General features: G+C 41.7%; 1 protein-coding gene across 1 annotated transcript in view; it reads right to left on the reverse strand.

The window, feature by feature from the left end:
• The window catches only part of lmbrd1 (LMBR1 domain containing 1), a 236,655-nt gene that overhangs the window by 68,381 nt on the left and 141,963 nt on the right, over positions 1-26,311 (reverse strand). Inside the window, exons 8-9 of the mRNA XM_078541853.1 lie at positions 5,893-6,018; positions 2,683-2,835 (exon numbers count right to left, since the gene is read on the reverse strand). Coding sequence (XP_078397979.1) covers positions 2,683-2,835; positions 5,893-6,018 — 279 coding nt within the window. The remainder of the gene's footprint in view (positions 1-2,682; positions 2,836-5,892; positions 6,019-26,311) is intronic.

The following is a 26,311-nucleotide window of genomic DNA, read 5'->3' on the forward strand; positions in this document are numbered from 1 at the left end:
TGAAGAGCAATTTTTAACAAACAAAGCTATCCATTTTACTACCACTAGTATGTGCACTAGCTGAAACAAGAACAGAAGACGATAGTTACTAAAGGTGGAAGAAAATCTAGCAGATTACAACGAAGGTATATATAGTTATTTTTGCATTAAATATTGAATAATTTGAATTAAACAATATGAAATTAAGATTGAACTGCACTAATTGACAGTCAACATTTAATGACATCAAAATAATGTCATTAGAGCACAATTAATTAGCCTGTAAGACTATTTAAACTGTCAACACTTTTATAGATCAAATTATGACTGTAAGCTACGTTGCTTCTTTTCAATGTGAGCAAGTTTTGACATATTTATTAAATGATCTTCCTGACTTATTCATCATTTGAAATAAACTTTTCAAATAACCCTTTTCTCGTTCCATCATCATGGGGCCTTGATATTAATGCTGTTCATTTCAGTTCAGATAATGGAATATCACCAAGTGCAATCAGTGCCACTCTCTGTTAAACTATGCTCATATATGCAGAAAAGGGCTGACTCTTTTGAGACATTTATATATACATAAAATAGCGATAGAGGGCGGAATCACCCCAGGTTTGCATTAAGTGCGGTAGCCGTTATACCCGCTGGCCGCATTGGTAGCTTCTCATGCCCTATCGTTCCAAACCCGCTATATTAATTATGCATTCCCAGGAAACATGTCGTTTCGATGGCGGACTCTGATTCGCCCGTCACGCCATCACCTTGCTGCTTCATCATGCTGGGCACCATATTTAAACTACTGCTGTGCGCATGCCTCTCAGTGCTTCCAGCCCAGGACTGCTGCAAATAAGACATGGCCTCAAAAGGAAAGAAGACTGCAGCCCCCAGTTTTAGTGAGGTGCCCCTCGAGGACCTTTTGGATGCTGTGGAGGCCCGCCGTGATGTCCTCTACCTCCGTCTGGCTGCAGGAGGGGCAGCAACATTACCACTCTGGCTTGGATGGCAGTGGTGGTCAGTGCCAATGCTGCACAGAAGAGGTTGGCCATCCAGTGCAGATAGAGGATGAATGATCTCATCCATGCCGCCAGGGTAAGGTAGCCATATCATCACTCTAAACTCACACACTCAAGTCCATCATACATTCACTGGTATCTCACTCACTCTCAAGGGACATCACCACTCACTCTTTCACACACATCCTCATATCTCCATCTGTCCTCATCTGCTCTGGAGACTCCTCAGCCCTCAACATCTTGAGGCCAGTTGCACAGAACAACTTGTGCCCTCACACACATCCTGGGATACCCCCTTCCCCAGTACAACCCTCACCCTGCAGCCTCTTCCCTTGCCTAAGGCCACTTTTACCCCTTCCCCAAGCAAATCCTAGCCTGGCAGCCATACAAAGGACCCCCGCCTTAAGGCTGGTCTGGTAGGTAGAGACCTACCCATGAGCCCCCCTAAAAGTGCTTGGTGCTGTCTGCAAAGCCTGGTGCTGATGACTGCGAGTGCTGCCCAAGCAAGGTAGGCAAACACAACAAATAATAATTATAAACATTAGGAGTTGTAGTGGAAAGATAAAAAAAAAGTTCTGGCTACAATGATCCACCAGATTTCTCAAACAACACCTTAATATCCCAACTTCCCAATTCCTGTATCTCTGCATTAAGGTGACAAGTCTCATGGTGCAGTGCAAGCAATTTCTGGTACAAAATGTTCTTAAAACCATGTAAGCCCTTCAGGTGTCAAAGTGCATTTTCAAGTGAGTTTACACTAGATGCACTTGCTTGCAGGTAAATGTTTTGAGGCAGTCCATTAATTCCATAAAGTGCCATCTACACCCTTTGGAGAGTGCGGGCAGAATGCACGCATAAGCCATTTTCTTGAAAATTTGAATCAGAGTAAGTGAACATCTGGGGAGGCTTTGACACAATTCAAGAATAATTTACATTCGTCCCCCTGCTCCTCACCACCAAAAGAGGCTGATGAAAAGTAAACAAAACTTTTTTGCAAAATACGTTGTTGCATGTATCTGAAATGATTTAACAGCTGTGGCTTCTACTGCAACATGAAAGTTTTCCTAACTTTCAATAACTGCAAGCAGCAGCACCTGACTAGATTTCATGCTCCTACTGTCTATCCAAATGCTGAACTGGGAGAAAACCGGAAATGAGCACATCATCTGAGAAGCACCTCAATGTTGATATGTGGAAATGTATTTTCAAATACCCAAAATTAAGCTGATACATAGCGTTTAACATCTACAAATGAACACCAAACACTGAATGAATCATTTCAATCTTCTCGAAAAAAAGGTCTCCAATCAACCACCGCCCATCCCCTCCTCCACTTAATATTTTTGGCATTTTTATATTACCTTGCCTCGTACATTACTGAAGGAGACATGCTTAATGGTCCACGGGGCTGTGTACTAGTAGGCCTATACTCTCAAAGTATACTGTTTGAGAATCATTTTGTTTAATATCACATCATACTGGAATCCATAAACAAGATGCTGGGGTCAAGTTACCATCAAAGTTCCAACATTGTCCACCAAGATGCAATGTTGTAAACCACGTTCAACATCAACAAAATGTATGTTCTGCCCGTCTACTGAATTTATCTTTAAGAGCAATCCAAGTATGCACAAAAGTCTTTGCAAATAAATCAACAGTAATATGTATATGCCAATATATGCACCTTAAAGGGTCGGAGAGCACAGCAAAACTTCAACCAACGACTTCTTTCCGCAGTTTCCAGGTGTCTGTCTCGTCTTCTAAGTGTTCGCAACTTTGCCTGCAGTTTCTGTAAAGTTCTTCGGTCCCCTGTGGACAGTGGACGACCATCCATGCACTGTAGGGAGATTTAATGAGCATTATAGAGCATAGTTCAGGTAGCCTTTTTCTCTGATGCAAATACATATTGAAGCAAGTCTGCATTTTGGAAATCAAAATGTGCTAAACTTTATATAATGGTGAACACCATCATAATTCAGCTTGTTCTTTTGGCCGCTGACTAAATATTGGGAAGGCCAAAGTCAGTGTCTTCAATACCACCACAAATTCCACTCCCTAGCCACCAACTCCATCCCTCTCTTTGATAACTGCCCGAGGCTGAACCAAACTGTTTTCAGCCTTGATGTCATATTTGACCCCAAAGTGAGCTACCGATTTATCCATGCAATCGCTAAGACTGCCTAATTCCACCTTTGTAACATTGCACGACCCTGCCCCTGTCACAGTTCATCTGCTGCTGAAACTCTCAACCTTTAGTCTGGAATAGCGCAATACACTCCTGACTGACCTCCCTCATTCTACCCACTGTAAACATGAGGTCATCCAAAACTCTAATACCCGCATTCTAATTCACACCAAGTCCTGTTCACCCAACACCCTTTGTTGGCTGACCTACATTAGTAAATACCTCCTTGGCCTTACTCGCCTCTATGCTAATCTCCTCAGCATCACAACCTTCTGAAATATCTGCGCTCCACTAAATCTAGCCTCTTGAGCATCCCTGATTTTATCCCTCCACTATTGGTGGCGGTGCCTTCAGCTACTTGGGCCAAGTTCTGGAATTTCTTACCTACGTATCCCCACTTCACTTTCCTCCTTTTTACGACACTCCTTAAATCCTACCTCTTTGACCAAGTTTTTGGTCACATGCCCTAGTATCTCCTCATTTGGTTCAGCGTCATATTTCGTTTGAAAATGTTCCTGTGAAGGGCTTTGAGACATTTTATTACAATAAATACAAGTAATTGCTGTTGAAATGTAACTTAATGTTTAATTAAAAGCTTTATAAAAGTTTACTGTCTTTATGATTGGAAAAATAATTCAGATCATCTCCAGAAACGTTAGAAAATATTTTATGAATTTTTGCACAAAGCATTTGCATCAGTTGGACATCTGAAAATTACCCTGACAAAATCAACTACAAACATGGTTAAGAATTTCTAGAATTCTAAAATTGTGCAAATTATGGGTGACTGCATCATTACAAAGATGTAGTTGTCAGATTCATACCAACCATATCCCTTTGAAAATAAAGCTGACAAATATATCATTACGTTTCATACCACAGTTGATTTAGACTTTAGCTATTCAGCAGGTCTAGCAGCATCTATGGAGTGAGAAAGAGTTAATATCTGAGTCAAATGAGTGCCTTCTTCAGGGTTCTGAAGAGTCATATTCGACTCAAAACATTAACTCTGCTTCTCTCTTCACAGATGCTGCCAGACCTGCTGAGTATTTCCATCATCTGCAGTATTTTGCTTTTATTACCCTTCAGATATTCCCTGGTTTCACACCCCTAAGCATATATTTTAAATGCTTACATTGTGCCTGAATTATTCAATGGACTACATTATCAATTGAACTACAGTGAAGAAAGGTGGTTAAAAAGCATAACAAATATTCATCCAATGAATGAGGCAGCTTACTACCATGAGCTAGAGAATGGTGTGTAGCCTGGAATACCTGTACAATAAAAAGGAAGCAATTAGGGTTAGATAGGGTGGGACGGGACTTGGGTGGAGCATAAACACCAGCATAAACTAGTTGGGCCAAATAATCTGTTTCTGTGCTATAAATTCTATGTAGAAATAAACCAAAATGAACTTCAATTCAGTTTTTATCATCCTTTAAGAAAAGTAGATAATATTTAGCAGTGTAGAATGTTACAAAGTATTCCAAATGACTGATCCATTACTGGGTTCAAAAATCAGTTTAACAGGCCAAGATTAAGTCAAAGTATATTTAAGAAGTTTAGGGTCCCTCTTGGGTATAGGAGTGTTGTGGTTCCAAAAAGTGGTAATGTCCCTGTGAAGCTTGCAATATTTTTCTAGATTAAAGTTAAAAACAGATGCTAACTTGCTGCCAGTGCTTATGTTTAGGGAATGCATTTAAATCCAATGATAAGGTGAAACAAATGGATTCCTTTACAATCTGAATTTGAAATTCTCATATTTTGTATGCATGCTTTTGCAATTTCTTGCTTTTAGCAGGCAGGGAGAAGATTTTGTAAGATGAGACGAGAAACAAATCACCAAGCATCTTGATTTTGCAATGGTTGAATAAACAGAGAAACAGTTATGATTTATTTATGGTTCAAATTGTGTCTTCAAATACATTTTTCTTAATTTACTATGCTTTCCCACATCAGTAGGCTGGTTAACTTTATTTGATGAACTCCTAATTACTATGCTTTTTCCTATTTCTGAACTTGGCCAGGATTGCCTTCATAGCTTTTTTTGGAAACATGAGACTTAGCAGCATTTGCCAGGCTTGACTGTCTACGTCTCTGTTTTAAATTTCATCCGTTTACAACACAAAACCAACCAGAGGTTGCACAACACAATGAGTGTGAGTTGCTAACCGAGACAGGATAAGAAATTGCTTCATTAAAAAAAAACACATTGAGTTGTGGGAGATGCTGATAAGTCAATATTTCATTGGCTATCCCTAGATGCCCTGAGGGTGCTAAGAGTCAGCAATGTAGTATGTGACTGGAGTCACTTGGCAGTGGTAAGTTCCTCCCTGAAAAACGTCAAGAAACCAGCTGGGCAGTTACAGTAACAGCAGTTTTCATCTTATTTTGCTGATGCTAGCCCACAAATCATCAGATTTTATTCAATTTTACAATTTTCTATGGCGGGTTTTAAGCTCAACCTGTTGTTTGTTCATTCAGTAGCATGACCATCATGCCAAATTATTTACAAACTAATTTTATCAAAGCTTAATTCATTAGTATTTTAATTATCCAGCATCGCATCTCAGTGCTTTTTAGAACGCTTATGAATAAACCAAAGCTTCAAAATACAATACATTCAAAATTAACTTAACCTATCTGTTGATAAGGGTTAAAAGATCCTGAAAGTTGATGCCTATTGCCATGTAAATGCATCCAAACCTTGGATTTAATCTTCTCCACTTGCTGTTCCACTTCTTCAAGGTCTTCAGTATTCTGCAATCGCTCATAAACCACACTCCTTGTACCTCTTATCAGGTTTAGTGGTAATGCAGACATACCATAAGCCTTGAAGAAAAAGTATACAGAATGAGTGCTCAAAACCAGGAAAGAAAGATCGTTGCCAATAGCAAAAACCTTCATTGGTAAATTTATTTTAGTACAACTTGAAATGAACTAATTGTCAGAAATCTCATGCGGCTAGTAAGGTACAATACCTTCCCATTCTTAAATAAATCTGAGGGTTACATTATTTACACTGTAGTTTGATTTGATATTCATGCTCAGTACATAGCAGAACACTAGTCCAGATTGTGGTTTTCATAAATTAATCTAAAACAGCAAAAAATAATCTCATGATCAATAATCACAAGGACATAATTTACTGTTAAAAAAGTTGCACCTAAGTTGGGTTTTCTGGCAATAAGCTATAATTAAGTGGTGAAGGAATGCAATTTACAGATTTTAGCAAGGGATCAGGGTTACTTCTCAAAATACATTTTTAATAGGTTTTTATTAATTTGCAGTTTCAAGCATTCACATCTTCACTATTGAAAGGCTTGGAAAAGCATCCAGACCTAACATCATACAAGGTAAGCAACTGGGCTACATAGCATGCTCCCCACTAACATAAACACTGTGCTAACCCATTCCCTGCAACATTAGGTACTCCTATCAGAACAGCAGCCAGAACCAGGCACATTTAATATTCCTAATGGTGCACAGCAGGAGGTGAATACTATAAATTTTAAAATACACACTTCTTTATTCTGGCATGAAACTACAGATAATATTCTGCAGATAATAAGGTTAGTTTCAAATGCCTTCTTTGTCTAACCATCTTCCAGGAAATTTTCTATAGAGCTACATATGGCCAAGGACTTTGATAAACCCATCTCACACCCCTCATTAAAAGTGCTGCAATCTCAAGACTCATGAAGCTTCCCTTTATGCCCAATACAGAAGGGCAGTCTGAGGATGAAAGTAGGATCCTATTGTAAATTATGAGAAATAATGCACACTTCCATTGTAATGCCAATTTATGTATAAAAGCTAAGCCCTTGCACAAAATGCAGATCTTAAGCCAAATGGAAAATTATGGATAGTGAGATTTCAGCAGGAACAATCCCACTTGGCTAGAAAATGTACTCCAAATATTTTTCAGGTCACACTTTTGGATCCAGTAGAAAAGCCATGGTACAATTCTCGACTCAAAACAGAAAACAGACGTCAGGTGAAAGAACTGAGGAAATCAAAGTAGTAAACTAAATACAACTGTTATTATGTTTCACGATGAGCTAAAACCAGTAGCAAAACTGTAGCATTCCATTCAAAGAGCTTCAAATGGAAGCTGCATTTATTTGGAATGAATGAAAAAAGGTTTATACATATATATATTATACATAGAGCAAGCCAACAGCAGAATTTCTAAATAGCTTCCCATAAACAAGTACCAACAAATAGGCCTTAACAATTGAAATAGCTGCAATTTGAATAAAACTAGGTTGTAAGACAGATGTTGGACAGATGCTGAAAATGATTTAGCCCTCTTCCGTGCCTAGTGGTACATGAGGCAGATAAAGCACATACTTACATCTGTTTCCATGGTGAAGTTTTTTTTCTAGAGCAGGTTGCAAGCCTGTTGCCAGAGGCTACAGCTTGAGGGGCACCACTCCACATCATGCATGGTTGACCAGGAAACTCTCCCCCTCTTACCATCTGCCATAGGCATATTGGAAGGGTTTACAGGTTGATAATCAACTTGTTTAGCGGCGCACCTTCTGTGGCCACCAAGTCATGGGATGGGCTTTCAACCTGGAACTTCTGGCTCAGAGGCAGGGATGCTACCCGCTGTGTCACAAGGCCTCCTAAGAGTGACATCACATGACTTATAATTAACTAGCTTAGCAGGCCACAGTACAAAACCTTTTTTCTATTTTACATTCTAATCTCTCAGTGGATGCTTTACATGATCTAATCATGACACACATTACCAGGGATGGAAGGCCTTAATGATCAGTTTTGCAATAACTGAGCCATTAACTGGAGGCCAGGGAAGCCTGGCTCTTATTTGTTGCGATGGTATCTGAACACCATGGTCTCCGAGGCCAATAAAAGCATTCCATTCCAAATGCAGCAAGACTTGGACAATATCCAGGCTTGGGCTAACAAATGGCAAATAACATTCTTGCCATACAAGTGCCAGGCAATGACCATTTCCAACAAAAGAGAATCTATCCGTCGCCCCTTGACATTCAATGGCATTTCCATTGCTGAATCCCCCACTATCAACATCCTGGGGTTACCATTGACCAGAAACTGAACTGGACTAGCCATATAAATACTGTGGCTACAAGAGCAGGTCAGAGGCTAGGAATCCTGCGACAAGTAACTCACCACCTGACTCCCCAAAGCCTGTCCACCATCTTCAAGGCACAAGTCAGGAGTGTGATGGAATACTCCCCACATGCCTGGATGAGTGCAGCTCCCACAACACTCAAGAAGCTTGACACAAATCCAGGACAAAGCAGCCTGCTTGATTGACACCACATCTACAAACATTCACTCCCTCCACCACCAAGGCACAGTAGCAGCAGTGTAGTACCATCAACAAGATGCACTGTAGGAATTCACCAAGGCTTCTTCGACAGCACCTTCCAAATCCACGACCACTAACACCTAGAAGGAAAAGGGCAGCAGCTAAATGGGAACACCACCGCCTGGAAGTTCCTCTCCAAGGCACTCACCATCCTGACTTGAGAATATATCGCTGTTCCTTCACTGTCGTTGGGTCAAAATCCTGGAACTCCCTCCCTAACAGCACTGTGAGTGTACTTACACCACAGGGACTGTGGTGGTTCAAGAAGGTAGCTCACCACCACCTTCTCAAGGGCAACTAGGGATGGGGCAATAAATGCTGGCCCAGCCAGTGAAGCCCACATCCCGTGAATGAATGAAAAAATAAAATCAGGCAGGCTCGGCCACACTTGCCTGGGTTCCGAGGCCTTTTCCATTGGTGCTGCTGCTGCTTGGTTGCAGTCCTAGCTCCTGGTGGCACTGCAGGGCCTGAAGAGCTGCTGGCCCTCCGATTGGCTGGCAGCGATTGAAGGCGGCACCTCATTCCTTAAAGGGAAGGGAGCCCCAATAGTGTGCATTTAACTGCCTGCTGCATGTAAAATCAGGTCGGGGCTCCCATAATGGCCAAGGTGGGGTTGGCTTCCAATTTCCGACCAGTGGATAGGGCCACCAACATCTCGAAAAACGTGACCTAGTGGCTTGTCTGGTAGCTCCTTACTGGTTAACAAAGGTTAGTTATTCAGGGATGAGAACCACTGACTCAGCATTTCAGCTGACAAAAGTCAAAGAAAAACGTAGGTGTTGGAAATTATAAAGAAAGGACCTAAGTCACCAAAAATAAAAATATGCTGGAATCGAACATAAGACCATAAGATGTAGGAGCAGAAGTAGGCCATTCACCCCATTAAGCTTGCTCCGCTATTCAATGAGATCATGGCTGATCAGTTAATCCTCAACTCCACTTTCCTGATCCCCATAACCCTTGATTCCCTTACTGATTAAAAATCCGTCTCTCAGCCTTGAATATACTTAACAGCCCAGCCTCTACAGCCCTCTGTGGTAAAGAATTCCACAGATTGACTACCCTCAGAGAAGAAATTCCTCCTTATCTCTGTTTTAAATAGACACCCCCTTACTCTGAGATTATACCCTCTGGTCCTAGACTCTCCCACAAGAGGAAACAACGTCTCAGCATCTACCCTGTTAAACCCCTTAAGGATCTTATATGTTTCAATAAGGTTGCCTCTCATTCTTCTAAACTCCAATGAGCACAGGCCCAACCTACTCAACTTCTCATAAGAAAAATCCCTCCATACCTGGGGTTAACCTATTGAACCTTCTTTGGACTGCCTCCAATGCCAGTATATCTTTCCTTAGGTAAGGGGGCCAAAATTGTTCACAATATTCTAGGTGTGGTCTAACTAGTGTGCTGTATAGTTTTAGCAAGACTTCCCTATTTTTACACTCCATTCCCTTTGAAATAAAGGCCAACATTCCATTTGCCTTCCCTATTACCTGTTGAACTTGTATGTTAGCTTTTTGGGATTCATGCACAAGGACTCCCAGATCCCTCTGTGCTGCAGCCTTCTGCAGTCTTTCTCCATTTAAATAATATTCAGCTCCTCTATTCTTCCTGCCAAAGTGCATAACCTCACATTTTCCCATATTATATTCCATCTGCCAAGTTTTTGCCCACTCACTTAACCTGTAGACTCCTTGTGTCATCCTCACACTTGCCTTCCCACCTATTTTTGTGTCGTCCGCAAATTTGGCGATAATACATTCACTTACCTCATCCAAGTCAATAATATATTGTAAATAATTGAGGCCTTAGCAGTGATCCCTGTGGCACTCCATAAGTTACAGGTTGCCATCCCGAAAATGCCCCCCTTATCCCAACTCTCTGTCTTCTATTAGTTAGCCAATCCTCTATCCATGTTAATATACTACCCCCAACACCACGGGCTCTCATTATGTGCAGTACCTTATCGAACGCTTTTTGGAAATCCAAATGTATTACATCTACTGGTTCCTCATTATCTATCCTGCTTGTTAGCTCCTCAAAGGATTCTAATAAATTTGTTAGGCATGATTTCCCCTTCGTGAAGCCATGCTGACTCTGCTTGATTAGATTATATATTTCTAAATGCTCTGCTATTACATCCTTTATAATAGGTTCTAACATTTTCCCAATGACAGATGTTAAGCTAACTGGCCTGTTTTTACCTGTTTTTGTCTCCCTCCCTTCTTGAATAAGGGTGTTACATTGGCCGTTCTCTAATCCTCTGGGACTTCTCCAGAATCTAAGGATTCTTGGGAGATTACTGACAGTGCATCCACTTTCTCTGTAGCTACTTCCTTTAATCTCCTAGAATGCAACCCGTCAGGTCCAGGGGACTTATCGGCATTTAGCTCCATTAGTTTCTCTGGTACTTTTTCTCTGGTGATAGTTATTGTATTTATTCCCCCCACCCCACCCCCACCTTTGCCCCTTGATTACTTAATATTTTTGGAATGCTGTTAGTGTCTTCTACCGTGAAGACTGAAGCAATGTATTTATTCAACTCCTCTGCCATTTCCTGGTTCCCCATTATTATTTCCCCAGCCTCATTCTCCAAGGGGGGGGCCTATATTGACTTGGCTTCTCTCTTCCTTTTTGCATATTTAAAGAAGCTCTTACTGTCTGCTTTTATATTACTTGCTAGTTTATCCTCAAAGTTTATTTTCTCTCCTTTTTTTTGGGTCATCTTTTGGTGGTTTTTAAAACTTTCCCAATCCTCTGGCTTACCACTAATTTTTGCCACATTGTATGTTTTATCTTTCAATTTGATACTGTCAACTTCCTTGATTAACCATGGTTGGTTTATCCCCTTTCTTGAATCCTTCTTCCTCACTGGGATATATCTTTTTGAGAGTCATGAGCTATTTTCTTAAACGTCTGCCATTTTCTTAAACGTCTGCCATTGTTCATCAACCATATTTTCTGCTGAACTGTTTTCCCAGTCCATTCCAGCCAACTCTACCCTCATTTCATTGTAATTACCCATATTTAAGTTTAGCATAGTTGTTTCCGATCCAAGTTTATCACTCTCAAACCGAATGCTAAATTCTAACATATTATGGTCACTGTTCCCTCGGGGATCCATTACTCGGAGATCATTTGTTAAACCTGCCTCATTACACATTACCAGATCCAAAATAGCCTGATCCCTGGTTGGATTCACAACATATTGTTCTAAGAAACTGTCGCGAATACATTCTATGAATTATTGCTCGTGTCTACCTCTGCCAATTTGATTTTCCCAATCTGCATGAAGATTAAAGTTACCCATGATTAATGTACTGCCTTTTTTACATGACCTCATTATCTCCTGATTTATTTTCTGTCCTATAGTTACTGTCAGGGGGCCTATAGACTACTCCCGCCAGTGTCTTCTTCCCCTTGTTATTTCTTACCTCCACCCATATGGGTTCTACATCTTCGGGTCCAAGATCCTTTCTTGCTATCGTACTTATTCTATCTCATACTAACAAATCTACTCCACCACCCTTTACTTCCTGACTGTTCTTTCGAAGAGTTACATACCTCTGAATATTTAGTTCCCAGCTTTGATCTCCATGTAACCACGTCTCCATAATGACTATAAGATCACATCCATTAACCTCTACTTGTGCCGTTAATTCATTTATTTTGTTCTGAATACTACGTGCATTTAAGTAAGGTAAACCAAGGCCATTAATTGTCTTTTTACCATTTTTCCCTCCCTTCGACCCTATTTGCTGCTGTTTTTTTGTTTGTACACTCTGTGCCTTCCTGTCACACTCTGAGTATCATTACTTAAATAGCTGCCCTGCAAGGCTGCCATGTCCTTTTGCTTTGTAAGCCTTCGTATCCCCTTTCCAGAACCCTCCCCACCTCTATTTAGTTTAAAGCCTTCTCTACAGCCCTAGTTATTCGGTTCACCAGGGCACTGGTCCCAGCACAGTTCAAGTAAAGCCCGTCCCACTGGAACAGCTCCTTTCTACCCCAGTACTGGTGCAAGTGCCCCATGAACTGAAACACATTCCTCCCACACCAATCTCTCAACCACGTATTTAACTCGACTTTATTTACCTTATGCCAGTTTGACCGTAGCTCAGGTAGCAATCCCGAGATTATTACCATGACCCAAAAAGCATCGGTTCTTGCTTGGGATTTCTTCCATTGGATCACAGGCATTAGGCTTTAATAAGCCAAATTGGCCAAATTGTTTTCGTCTTAGGCAGTCCTGGGGATTGAGGATGACTTGCTTCCACTCTGGGTCAATGGGTTCTGAAATGGCTGATAAGTCCAATGCGCAATCTGCAGAGTCCACCACATGTGGTGTAGGTGGTGATTAAAGGGTTGGCAGGATAGGTTGTTTGGAATCTGTCTGCTGCCTCTGTGCCTTGACTTCGCCTCTACATGCTCCCGGCAAAGTCCCCTGGTGTGTTCAGTGCCTTCCTGAATGAGCCTTCTCCAGTTTGGCTGGTTACAAGCCACAGTCTCCCATGAGTCTACGGGCATGTTTGACCTCTTCAAAGATACTTTGAGGACATCCCTAAGGCGTTTCCGCTGTCCTCCTGGGAGTCTCCTGCCATGACCTAGTTCAAATTAGGGCAATTGCTTCAGGAGTCCGATGTCAGGCATATGATCGACATGCCCCGCCCAGCGAGCTGGTTTTGAGTGATTAGCTTGTTTTGCGTGATGCTGGGCATGTTGGCTTGCGAGAGAATGTTGCTGTTGGAACACCTTTCTTGCCACCAGATTTGAAGAATCTTGAAAAGGCACTGCTGGTGGTACTTCTCCAGTGCTTCGAGGTACCTGCTGTAGGCTGTCCAAGTCTCTGAAGCATTTAGGAGCGTGGAGATCACTGCTGCCAAGTAAACCATGAACTTGGTCTTAGGTTTGAGACAAAAACAGAATTACCTGGAAAAACTCAGCAGGTCTGGCAGCATCGGCGGAGAAGAAAAGAGTTGACGCTTCGAGTTGTTTTTATCTTAGGTTTGAGATCCTGGTCCTCAAATACTCTTTTCCCCCACAGTCAGCCAAAGGCTGAGCTGGCACATTGGAGGCCAAATACTGATATACAGAGGTACCACAATCCAGAGGAGTGCTTCAGTCATGAATAGAGTCTAGAGAAAACCTAGGTGAGGGTCGGTTAGCTCAGTCGGCTACATGGCTAGAATGTGTGTAGAATAATGCCAAAAGCATGGGTTCAATCTCCTTATTGGCTGAGATAGTTCTTGGGGCCTGCCTCCTCACCTTGCCTCATAGTGATATCATGGCATAAACCATGATTAGCAATCCTTGGACAACAAGGATGCTAGCTGAAGAGAGATAAGACTACATATTACTGTTAACTTTGGACCTTAGAAAACATGGACCAATCATTCGTTAGTCTATGGCGACCAACCAGTTGGTTAGGTAATATGGATGATCCATCTGAAGTTTCCTCTCCTCAGAAATCTGCTTAGCAGCCTGAGGTCCAGTGACACTAATGGAATTCTGACAACTTTTGGAATTACCCGAGTCACTTTTCTCTGCTCGGTTCAATGCACAAGGGTAATTTGGAAGGTAGGTACCTGTAACTGTACACAATATCCTAAGTGTGGCCTTACCAATGCAACATACTGGGTCATTTCATTTCCCACTGCTAATAAAGACCCAATCATGTTACAGAATTGCAGAATGGTTTCAGCACAGGAGGGGCTGTTTGGCCCATTGTGTCTATGCCGGCTCTCCAAAGGACCAATTTACCTAGTGCCACACTCCCACCTCCTCCCAATAGGCCTGCACATTCTTCCTTTTCAGATAATTATCTAATTCCCTTTCAAATGCCTCAATTGAATCAGGTAGTGCATTTCCGATCTCAACAACACACTGCATGGAAAAGTTATTCCTCATGTCACCATTGCTTCTTTCGCCAATTATCTTAAACCTGTGCCATCTTGTTCTCGATCCTTCCACCAGTGAGAACAGCTTTTCCCTATCCATACTGTTCACACCCCTCATGATTTTGAGCACCTCCAACAAATCTCCTTTCAACATTCTCATCTCCATGGAAAACAATTCCACCTTCTCCAACATATATACAAAACTGAAGCTCTTCATCCCTGGAGCCATTCTCGTGAATCTTTTCTGCACGGTCTCTAATGCCTTCACATCTTTCCTTTTGTCCAGAATTGGACAAAATACTACAGTTGAAGCCGAACCAGTGATTTTTACAAGTTTAACATAACTTCCTTGCTTTTATACTCTATGCTCCTCTTAATAAAGCCTAGGATGCTGTATGCTTTATTAACCATTCTCTCAACCTGTCCTGCCACCTTCAGTGATTTATGCACATACACCCCCAGGTCCCTCTGCTCCTGCACCCTGTTAGAATTGTACCCTTTAATTTATATTGTCTCTCCACATTCTTCCGACTAACATGAATTGCCTCATGCTTCACTGCGTTATATTTCACCTGCAGCTTGACCGCTTATTCCACCAACTTGTCTATGTACTTCTGAAGTTCTGCACTATCCTCCTCACAGTTCACAATGCTTCCAAGTTTCACATGATCTGCAAATTTTGAATTGTGCCCTGTACACCAAAGTCTAAGTCATTAGTAAACATCAAGAAGAGCAAGGATTCTGACCCCTGGGGAACTCCACTACAAACCTTCCTCCAGTCCAAAAAACGTCTATTAACTAATACTCCAACAAGAGAGAATCCAACCATTGCCCCTTGACATTCAATGGCATTACCATCACTGAATCCACACCCTGGGTGGGGTGAATACACCCTGGGGGTTACCATTGAACAGAAACTGAACTGGACTAGCTATATAAGTAATATGGCTACAAGAGCAGGTCAGAGGCTAGGAATTCTGCGACGAGTAACTCGCCTCCTGACTCCCCAAAGCCTGTTCACCATTTACAAGACACAAGTCAGGGGTGTGATGGGATACTCCACACTTGCCTGGTTGAGTGCAGCTCCTACAACACTGAAGAAGCTGGACACCATCCAGGACAAAGCAGTCTGCTTGATTGGCACATCTACTCCCTCCACCACCGACGCACAGTAACAGCAGTGTGTACCATCTACAAGATGCACTGCAGGAATTCACCAAGGCTCCTTAGACAGCACCTTCCAAACCCACAACCACTATTAGCTAGAAGGACAAGGGCAGCAGATACATGGGAACACCACCACCTGGAAGTTCCCCTCCAAGTCACTCACCATTCTGGCTTGGAAATATATCGCCGTTCCTTCACTGTTGCTGGGTCAAAATCCTGGAACTCCCTTCCTAATAGCACTGTGGGTGTACCTACACCACATGGACTGCAGCAGTTCAAGAAGACAGCTCACCACCACCTTCTCAAGGGCAACTAGGGATGGACAATAAATGTTGGCCCAGCCAGCGAAACCCACATCCCATGAATGAATAATTAAAAAAAAACTCCTTGTTTCCTGTCACTCAGCTAAGTTTGCATCCAAAACAAGAACAGAATTACCTGGAAAAACTCAGCAGGTCTGGCAGCATCGGTGGAGAAGAAAAGAGTCGACGTTTCGGGTCCACACGACCCTTCAACAGAAGTTCTGTTGAAGGGTCGTGTGGACCCGAAACGTCGACTCTTTTCTTCTCCACTGATGCTGCCAGACTTGCTGAGTTTTTCCAGGTAATTCTGTTTTTGTTTTGGATTTCCAGCATCCGCAGTAGTTTTTTGTTTTTATCTCTAAGTTTGCATCCATGTTGCTACTGTCTCTTTTATGCCATGAGGTATAACTTCGCCCACAAGTCTGTTGTGCGGCACTGTATCAAACGCCTTCTGGAAGTCCATTTTAACCGCATCACCCGCACTACCCTCATCAACTTCTCTGCAACCTCATCAAAAATCTCCAGCATATTCGTTAAACATCATCTGCCCTTAACAAACTGTGCTGCCTTTCCTTAATTAAGCTGCACTTGCCCAGGTCCCAAATTATTGCTTGTATACGTTTCTTCACCACTAATATTAAACTGACTGCCTTGTAGTTGATGGGCTTATCTTTACATTCATTTATGAACAAGGGTGTAACATTAGCAATTCACAGCTCTCTGGCACCAACCCTAAGCCTAAGGAAGACTGAAAAATTATGGCCAGTGCCTCCGCAATTTCCACTCTCACTTCTCTCAATATCCTTGGATGCATCCCATCTGGTCCTGGTTCTTAGGCAGTGGTGAAGTGGTATTGTCACGAGGCTAGTAATCTAGAGACCCAGGGTAATGCTCTGGAGACCTGGGTTCAAATCCCACCATGGCAGATGGTGGAATTTGAATTCAATAAAAATCTGAACTTAGAAGTCTAATTCCCTTTAGGGAAGGATATCTGCTGTCTTTACCTGGTCTGACCTAGTGTGACTCTTAAATACCGCTCAGCTGTATCAAACTGTTACAAAGTCTGCAGCAGTTCAAGAAGGCAGCTCACCACCACCTTGTCAAAGGCAATTAGGGATGGGCAATAAATGAATGAAAAAAAGTATTCAAATTACCTCTTTCACCATGATCTGCGCAACATCTTGTTCCTTGGTAAAGACAGGTGTAAAGTATTAACTTAATACCCCAGCCGTGGCCCCTGCTTCCATGCATAAATCCTCTTTTTGGTCTCTAATTGGCCCCACTCTATCTGGTTACCATCTTTGTACTATTTATATGCTTATAGAAGATTATTGGATTCCCTTTTATATTAGTTGACAGTCTCTTTTCATACTCTCTCTTAGCTTGCTCTCTGAGCTTTCTATATTCAGCCTGATTCTCAGTTATATTGTCGACCTGTCATAATTTTTCTTTCTCATCTTAATCTCAATCTTTTTTGCTATCCAGGGAACTCTGGCTTTGTTTGCCCTGCCTTTCCACTTCTGCCTGAACTCTCTCTTCTCTTCAGCTACCGTTTTGCCTGCCAACCTTTGATTTCAATTGGTCTGGGCCAGATCCATTCTCACCCAATTGAAGTTAGTTTTCCCACAGTTAATATTCTTAGTCTGGATTGTTCTTTGTTCTTTTCCATGCTCATCCTAAACGTTATGATACAATGTTCACTGTCCACTAAATGTTCTCCTACTGGCACTCAATCAACTTGGCTCACGTCATCATTCCCAAGAACTAGGTCTAGCAATGCCTCCTTTTTCAATGGACTGGAAACATACTGTAGAAATTTTTCCTTAGCACATTCTAGGAACTCTTGCCTCTCTCTGCCCTTTACACTACTTACATCCCAGTCTATATCCAGATAATTAAGGTCTTCCATTATAACTGCACTATAATTCTTGCATGTCTCTGTAATCCTTGCCAATTTGCTTCTCTACATCTTTCCCACTGGTAGGCAGTCTCTCGACTACACTAATGTAACTGCAACTTTTTTTTGTTCCTTAGCTTTAGCCAAATAGATTCTGTCATTGATCCCTCTGGTACATCCTCTCTCTCCTTGACTGCAATGTTATCCTTAATCAATAGTGCCACCCCACAGCCCCCCCCCACCTTTTCCTTACTTTACTGAACACCTTGCACCCTAGAATATTTAACACCCAGTGCTGCCCTTCTTTGAGCCAGGTCTCCGTTATAGCCACACAATCATATTTCCATGTGGCAATCTGCACCTGTAACTCACCAATCTTATTCACCACATGATGTGCATTCACATACATGCAATGCTAATTTACACTTTATTACTTTCTCCCATACTCTGAACACACCTAAAAGCTTACTATTTCCTCTTAGTCTGTTCATACCTAATATGAAACTATTCACTTTTCTGACACTGCCTAGTATTCCAAATTTATGCATCTTATTCCTCTTTTCTAACCCACCCCCCTGCAAATTTAGTTTAAATCCTGCCCCACCACACTAGTGAGCCTCCCCATAGGGACACTGGTCCTACTCTTGTTGAGGTATAACCCGTTCCCTTTGAATTGATTCCTTTTACACCAGAACTGGTCCCAATGCCCCAAGAACCTGAAGCCCTCCCCTCCTACACCATGCATCAAGCTACACACTGACCCTTACTATCTTCTTATTTCTACTCTCACCAGTGCATCACACTGGGAGTATTCTAGAGATTACTACCTTGAAGTCCTACTTTTTAAACTTTACCTTCCTAGCTCCTGAAAATCTGACTGCAGGACCTTGAACCACAACTTCTGGCTCAGTCCCTTCCCCCTACAGAACATTTAAGACAGAAATGAGCTGAGTCTTTGGAACACTCTTCCCCAAATGGTGCTGGGGGCAGGATTAATGAACATTTTTAAGGCAGAGGTAGATTGACTCCATTATTAGTCAAGAATCTAAGGTAGGTGAGAATGTGGAGTTGGGGCCACGGTCAGATCATGGCAGATCAGATCAGATCATATTAAATGGCAGAGCAGACTCAAGGGGCTAAATGGCCTATTTTCTCCTAATTCATATGTTTGTAACATTCTGCACTCTCTCTTATGTCCTTTACTATTGCACTGGGAAGGCAAAACACCATGGGACTCACAATTACAACTGTAGAAATGCCTGTCTATCCTCCTGATTATAGAATGTCATATAACCGTATTTCTATTCTTTGCTGTTGCCACCTGTACAGTCCCTTGCCCATTGGTCTCATGGTCTGGACTACACTCCTTCAGGGTATTGTCACTCCCAGAAGACTCTCATGCAAAGTATCTGGTTAACACTGGCACACACAATGAAGACTCCTGTAGTTTCTGCCTCTTCCTGATGGCCACCCACTTACTATTCTGAACCCTTACTACCCATGGGGTGGCCACCTCTTGAAATGTACAATTCAGGAAACTCCCATCCTCCCTGATGCTCTGCAGTGACTCCAGCTGCCCCTCAAGATTGGAAAGCTTGAGCTCAAGCAGCTGGGGACACTTTCTATATACGTGGTCACCCAAGATGTGAAATGTCCTGAAGTTCCCACATGGCACAGGAATTGCAAGCAACAGGTCACAGCTGCCCATCCATGATGTTTTTGTTACAAACGTACATTACTTAATATTTATTCACACAAATCTTTTGGTTATTCAAATAAGCTTGTCTGTGCAATATGGTGAAACAGACTGTAATATCCAGAAGAAAGTACTAAGGAATCAGGATACAGTGTGGGTTTGGACCATCTGCTTAAAAACTATAATTACCCTCAAATAATCTGGTTGTTGTTGAAGCAGGTATGCAACAATGCAAAAGAGAGCATCAAACAGGCTCATGTATTTCAGGGAATGGTGGAGCTCATACTAAATCCTACATGGCTACGATTAGTTTCCAGTATGATGATTTGCCCAATGCTCTGTCCATGTCCATAATGTTGCTCATGAGTGACTACAAGTGACAGGATTTGAGAATAGGCATTATTAAATTAAAAAGATTCTCTTCACGCGAATACTGCAACACAGAGGAATCCACCAGGGCATACTCTTCCCATTCTCTAACCATTTGTTGCTCACCCACACACTTTTGGACCAATTCATCTCTATCCAAGATTAACAACAGCCCATTCCCTAAGGGGATGCACACACAAAATCATTTCATTATCTGTACAAGGATTTTGCTTTGTTTATATTCCAGAGATTCTACTCAAATTACTTCTCCTTGGGGTCACATGGATTTACCCAATTTTCAACAAGTAGAGGCTGCATGCTTTCTTTTGCCTCCTGCTGCCTCCTCTTTGCTTAAAAATGGCCTGTCTCTCCAAACATTTCATGTAAAGCTGAAACTTGCATCTCCTGTCCCTCACCCCTCAGGTGTTTGGCTGCAAGAGTCCCCAATGGCTATATGCATTACTTAATATAGACTGTTAAGAAAATTCTTTCTTGAAACTAATTTATGTTGAATGTTAAGGTACTGGTCATATATAGGTTATAGATAAACTGTAGCCAGTAGATAAAGACATGCAGCTCTTTCCTCCCAACTTCCTGCAACATTTTAAACAACCTCAGAGTAAAGAGAAATTCAACCAAAATTTTTCATATTGTGGCGGCGAGATGAGATTCTGTTGGGAGTAGTACTCCTATGTTCTCATCAAGACTTGGTTCAGAGTTTCTAAAGATGACCCTTAAAATTTTTAGCACTTTGTCTTATTTTTCACCCCTTAAAATAATGAAACATCGTATTGCTGTTTCCTGGGCTTTATTAATAGGGGACTGAGAAAAAATCAATTATGATCGTGAGATGCTGTGATTCAACAGTTTAAATATCAAATGCTTAAAAAAATGTAGCACATTCTTCATGGCACATACACATTTACTTAGATCAGAAAATCTGATGGAAAAAGTTACTTATTGAAAATAAAGGCTAAGAAGTAAAGCCATTAACCTTTCTTTGGTGTGATAAAAATGTTATAATTCAAGTTCACATCTATTCTATTTGCACTCACAGTCAAATACCAATAATTAAAAGTCTATAACTTTGTGTGCTCTAAATTGGAGCAGTATGTACAAGAGTATTAATTACACTTGCAGCAAGTTATTTTGTACTGAAGTACATGAAGATTTCTCAGCACATACTCCTTGTGTTCTGTTAGCAAAACGCCACTATCGAACAGCGCCATTTAAGTTAAAACAATAAGTAGAATTTATTAACAAGAATTATGAATATGCAGTAGAAAATAACCAACTGCAGGACCATTTAGGAATCACAGAATCTTAACGGCACAGAAGGAGGCCATTCGGCCCACCATATCCGCACCGGCTCTCCAAATGAGCATTATGATCTAGTGCCATTGCCCTGCCTTTTCCCTGTACCTTTGAACATTAATTTAAATAATCATCTAATGCATTCTTGAATGCCTCGATTGAACCTGCCTCCACCACACTTCCAGGCAGTGCGTTCTAGACCCGAACCACTCATTGTGTGAAAGTTTTTTTCTCACGTCACACTTACTTCTTTTGCAAGTCACTTTAACTCTGTGCCCTCTTGTTATTGATCCTTTTACGAGTGGGAACAGCTTCTCCCTGTCTACTTTGTCCAGCCCCCTCATGATTTTGAACATCTCTATTGAATCTCCTCTCAGCCTTCTTCTCTCCAAGGAGAACAGTCCCAATCTCTCCAATCTATCTTCATAACTGAAATTTCTCATTCCCGGAACCATTATTATAAACCTCTTCTGCACTCTCTCCAATGTGTTCACATCCTTCCTATAGTGTGGTGCCCAGAACTGTACATAATATTCCAGCCAAGGTCTAACGGGCGTCTTATATAAATTCAGCATAATCTGCCTGCTCTCGTACTCTATTAATAAAGCCCAGGAAACAGCAATACAATGTTCCATTATTTTAAGGGGTGAAAAATAAGACCAAGTGCCAAAAATTTTAAGGGTCATCTTTAGAAACTCTGAACCAAGTCTTGATGAGAACATCTCGCTGCCACAATATGAAAAATGAATAATGCAATGGAGACAAGTAGCGCTGGCTTGCCAAAATACCAAACTTTATTGAACTAGAGTCTAACACACTCAAATAAATCAGACCTTTCAGTTAGCTTGTAAATATGTTAATGCTAATTGACAATAAACTAAAACATGAAATGCCAACATTTAGAAAGGTTTAGAATGTTTTAAGACTTCATCTGTGCATCAAATAAACCTAGCCCCAAATATGACTATTTGCATCTGCAAGTTTTGCATGCAACCAGCATTTCAACAGGAGAAAGATCCTCAGGCAATTAGCATGCAGTGCCAACTGGGAAACTGTGAGACATCGTCACCACAAATGAATAGCTAAATGGACAATTTTTTAAAAATTCATTCACGGGATGTGGGCATCACTGGCAAGGCCAATATTTACAGCTCATCCATAATTATCTTCAGGAAAATGGTGGTGAGCTGCCTCCTTGATCCACTGCAATCAAATGTGACGAAGGTGCTCCCACAGATAGGGAAAGTGTTCCAGGGTTTTGATCAAGGATACAATAAAGGAACAGTGTAAGGCTTGGTGGGATACATGCAGATGATTGTGTTCCCAGACGCACACTGTCCTTGTCCTCGGCAGTAGAGGTGGTGGGTTTAGGGGCGAATTGCTACAGTGCATCTTATAGATGATACACTGTGCACCAGGGGTGAAGGAAGTGAATATTTAAGGAGGTGGATGGGGTACTGATCAAGCAGGCTACATTGTCCTGGATAGTGTTGAGCTTCTTCACTGTTGCTGGAACTTCACTCATAATTGGAGAGCTTTTCATTATACTTCTGACTTGTGCCTTGTAGATGATGGAAAGGCTCTGAGAATTTCGGAGGCGGGTTACTCACAGGATACATATCCGCTGACCTTCTCTTGTAGCCACAGTATTTATATGGCTGGTCCAGTTAAGTTTATGGTCAATGGTGACCCTCATGACGTTTATGGTGAAGGATTCAATAATTGTAATGTCATTGAAAATGAAGGGGAGGTGGTTAGACTCTCTCGTTGAAAATGTTCATGTCTGGCACTTGTGTAGTACAAATGTCGCTTGCCACTCATCAGTCCAACCTTGAATATTGTCCAGGTCTTGCTGCCTGTAGGCACAGACTGCTTCCTTATCTAATCAGCTGTAAATACATTGTGCAATCGTCGACCAACAGCCTGAGATCTGGCCTCTATAACTGAGAGGAGCTCACCGTTGATGGTTGGCCTAAGGAACTCCTGCAGCGATATCCAGGGATAGAGATGATTGGCTTCCAACCATCCTCCTCTGTGCTAGGTATGGCTCCAACCAGTGGAAAGTTTGTTCCCTGATTCCTACTACCATCAATTTTGCCAGAGCTCTTTGATGCCAGACTTGGGCAAATGCTGCCTTGATGTCAAGGGCAGTCACTTTCACATCACCTCTGGAATTCAGCTCTTTTGTTCATGTGTGGACCAAGACTGTAATGAGGTCAGGAGCTGAGTGGAACAGAAACGGAGCATTGATTTGTGTATTTACCCTATCCTCTGGCTTCCCTTTCAGAGTCAAACAGTAGAACAAATGAAATTCATAATATTTGGCTCAGTAAAGAAATGCTATGCAGAGATAAGATGCAATACAAAAATAATAGCAGAATGCAAGGTGCAGCTTTGCTACCATTCCAGGGACCGTGCTCATAAACTACAGCTTTTGTTTGCAGGAACTGAGTGAATATTCTGTGCACCAAATAATTTTTAAACACAGTTATAAAATGAAAAGTGAATTCCAACAAAGTGTGAGTAGTCCAGCTCCCAAATTTAATAAAAATGTATTTTCCCCATAGCAAAATGGAATTTAAGACAATATAATGCTTTGTGATTAACCCACAGTCAAACTCGGAAGTTTTGCTGAACCAGCTGCATTATATCACCCTCTACTGGCAAGAACTAATGGCAGACCAATTTTAATTTGACTAGGGATCCATGAAATTCTAAATGCTGTCCGATCTAAACTCTTAAAATTTAAAGTAATCAAACAACATTTCTATGCAACAGTGTGAATCACAGAGTTAATTACCTCCATTATAGGTTGGTTAGATTTTCAATATTTCAATATATTTTCACCATTTCAATACACTCATTCAATTTTTGATGCACGTACTGATAATGCTGAGGAACACAGGAACAGAGATAAGCCATTTAGCCCCTTGAGCCTGCTCTGTCATTCAGTGAGATCATGGCTGATCTGTGACCTTTTTCCATATACTTGCCTTTGTCCCATATCTCTTAATACTTTGGTGAACAAGAAAATGACATCAGTCTTAAAATTAACTGATCTAATATCAATTGCTGCTCACAGAGGAAAGTTCCAAACTGCTACCACCCGTGTGTACAAGTGTTTCCTAATTTCACTCCTGAAAGGCCTGGTTCTAGTTTTTAAGATTATGTCCTCTAGTCCTAGACTCCCCAACCAGCGGAAATGGCTTCTCTCTATTGCCCTAGGTGGACTACTCATGCTTATTTGCCCCCTTAATATCTTGAAAACCTTGACGAAATCACCCTTCAACCTTCTAAATTCCAGTGAATACAACCCTGGTTTTGTAATCTGTCCTCATAATTTAGCACTTGGAGTCCAGGTATCATTCTGGTAAATGAACGCTACACTCCCTCCAAGGCCAACATATCCTTCCTAAGGTCTGCCTCTCAGAACTGTTCGTAGCACTGCAGGTGTGGCCCAACCAGGGCTTTGTATAGCTGAAGCATGACTGTTATGGTTGACAATCCTTCAGTGAACTGAGGTATGCAATATTTAAAATGAGCATCTTGAGTGTCTTGTCTTGTAAACTGTGTCCAAGATCACTTGTGCTGTGGTGATTCCACTGACTCGCAAAGCTATGTAGCCTAGAGTTTTAATAGGGGTTTTAATCTTTTATGTAGTTATTGGGACAATCATGTTTCCAGAGTTTCTACATTTCATTCAAGGAGCCAGAGAAGCAATGAATTCTACACTGACATTAGAATGTGTGCTGGGCCACAGAGAGAAATTTAAATTATATTGTAATATTAATTTATTCACATAGACAGCATCTTAAGTTAAACCAGTTGAGAATGCCCAGATACTGCATTGCTTTCATTTCATGCATTTTTATAAATAGGCTTCCCTATTGCAAGATAAAATCAACAGTATTACTACATGATCCAGTTACATACATCAATGTTATACAGGTTAAAAATTGCAACTTCTATCTTTTATTATAAAGTTTGAACCATATTGACTCCAGCAGCTGATGATAAAGTCATGGTCAAAATGTGAACAATTATGCTGAAATATACCATTTTAAAATCATAAAATATGCAAGAAGATGCAAGTTAATTGAATCTATTTCTAACCATCATGGAACAATTACACGTATATTATGCAAGCCTATCATTTCGTCTTGAATCAGATCTCCCCTCAAATGAAAGTGCGCTTAATTCTATGAATTAGTCTGCACCATATTTGATTTCTGATCTTCCTACTGCTCTATGTAAAAGTAATAATTACATATTTTAGATAGATTTTTACACTCTAAAGGCAAGGGGTATGATGGCGTTGAGATAGAGGATCAGCCAAGGTTATATAGGATGGCAGAGCAGGCTCGAAGGGCTGAATGACCAACTCCTGATTCTATTTTAATGTTCCTATAATCTCCCAACTCAATTTAATAAATGTAGAATCTGTCCACAGTTTATTTCTGAAGACAAAACTGGAGAGTCCATTTAATGCAGGCTTGTCCCGGATGCGGCCCACTAAGCAGCCCTCAGAGCCAGTTTTCAAAATGCCTGTCAAACAGGTAAGTTTGAATGGAAGATTCTACGTGGAGCTGCTCCTCCAATCACAGGTTGTTTGTCTCCCTCCTTTGCTGCTGATAGGCTCAATACTGAGCTTATCAACAGCAAATGAGGGAGAGAAACAATCTGTGATTGGGGGAGCAGTGAACACCAACAGCGGTGAGTTCGGAGCCTGGGGAAGCCGAGGAGCAGAGCCCGGGCAGCTGAGGAGCAGGAAGGTGAGGTTTGGGCGGCCGGAGAGGTAAGAAACGAGATAGTGAGAGCTGGATAGTTGATGAGTTAAATGGCAAGGTCCGGGAAGCCAAGGAGCGGGGAACCAAGAACCATGGGGGGCCGAGGTGCAGGGCGCTGAGAGTCAGGTGGGCCAAGGAGTGGGGTCCAGGGAGTGAGGCCCGTGGGGCAGAAATGCCAGGCAGAGGGGCCTGGATGGACTGGACAGGGCTTGAGGCAGCCAGAGTGAGTGACAGGGGAGAGCGAGCGGGGGGGTGAGGGCGTGAGGGGCAGCAGGAGGAGGGCATGAGGGGAATGTGTTTGTGGGTACCTAAGTCTGGCTCACTTCCAGTAGCAATG

The sequence above is a fragment of the Cetorhinus maximus genome, chromosome 5 (genome assembly GCF_964194155.1).
Source record: "Cetorhinus maximus chromosome 5, sCetMax3.hap1.1, whole genome shotgun sequence".
NCBI lineage: Eukaryota > Metazoa > Chordata > Chondrichthyes > Lamniformes > Cetorhinidae > Cetorhinus > Cetorhinus maximus.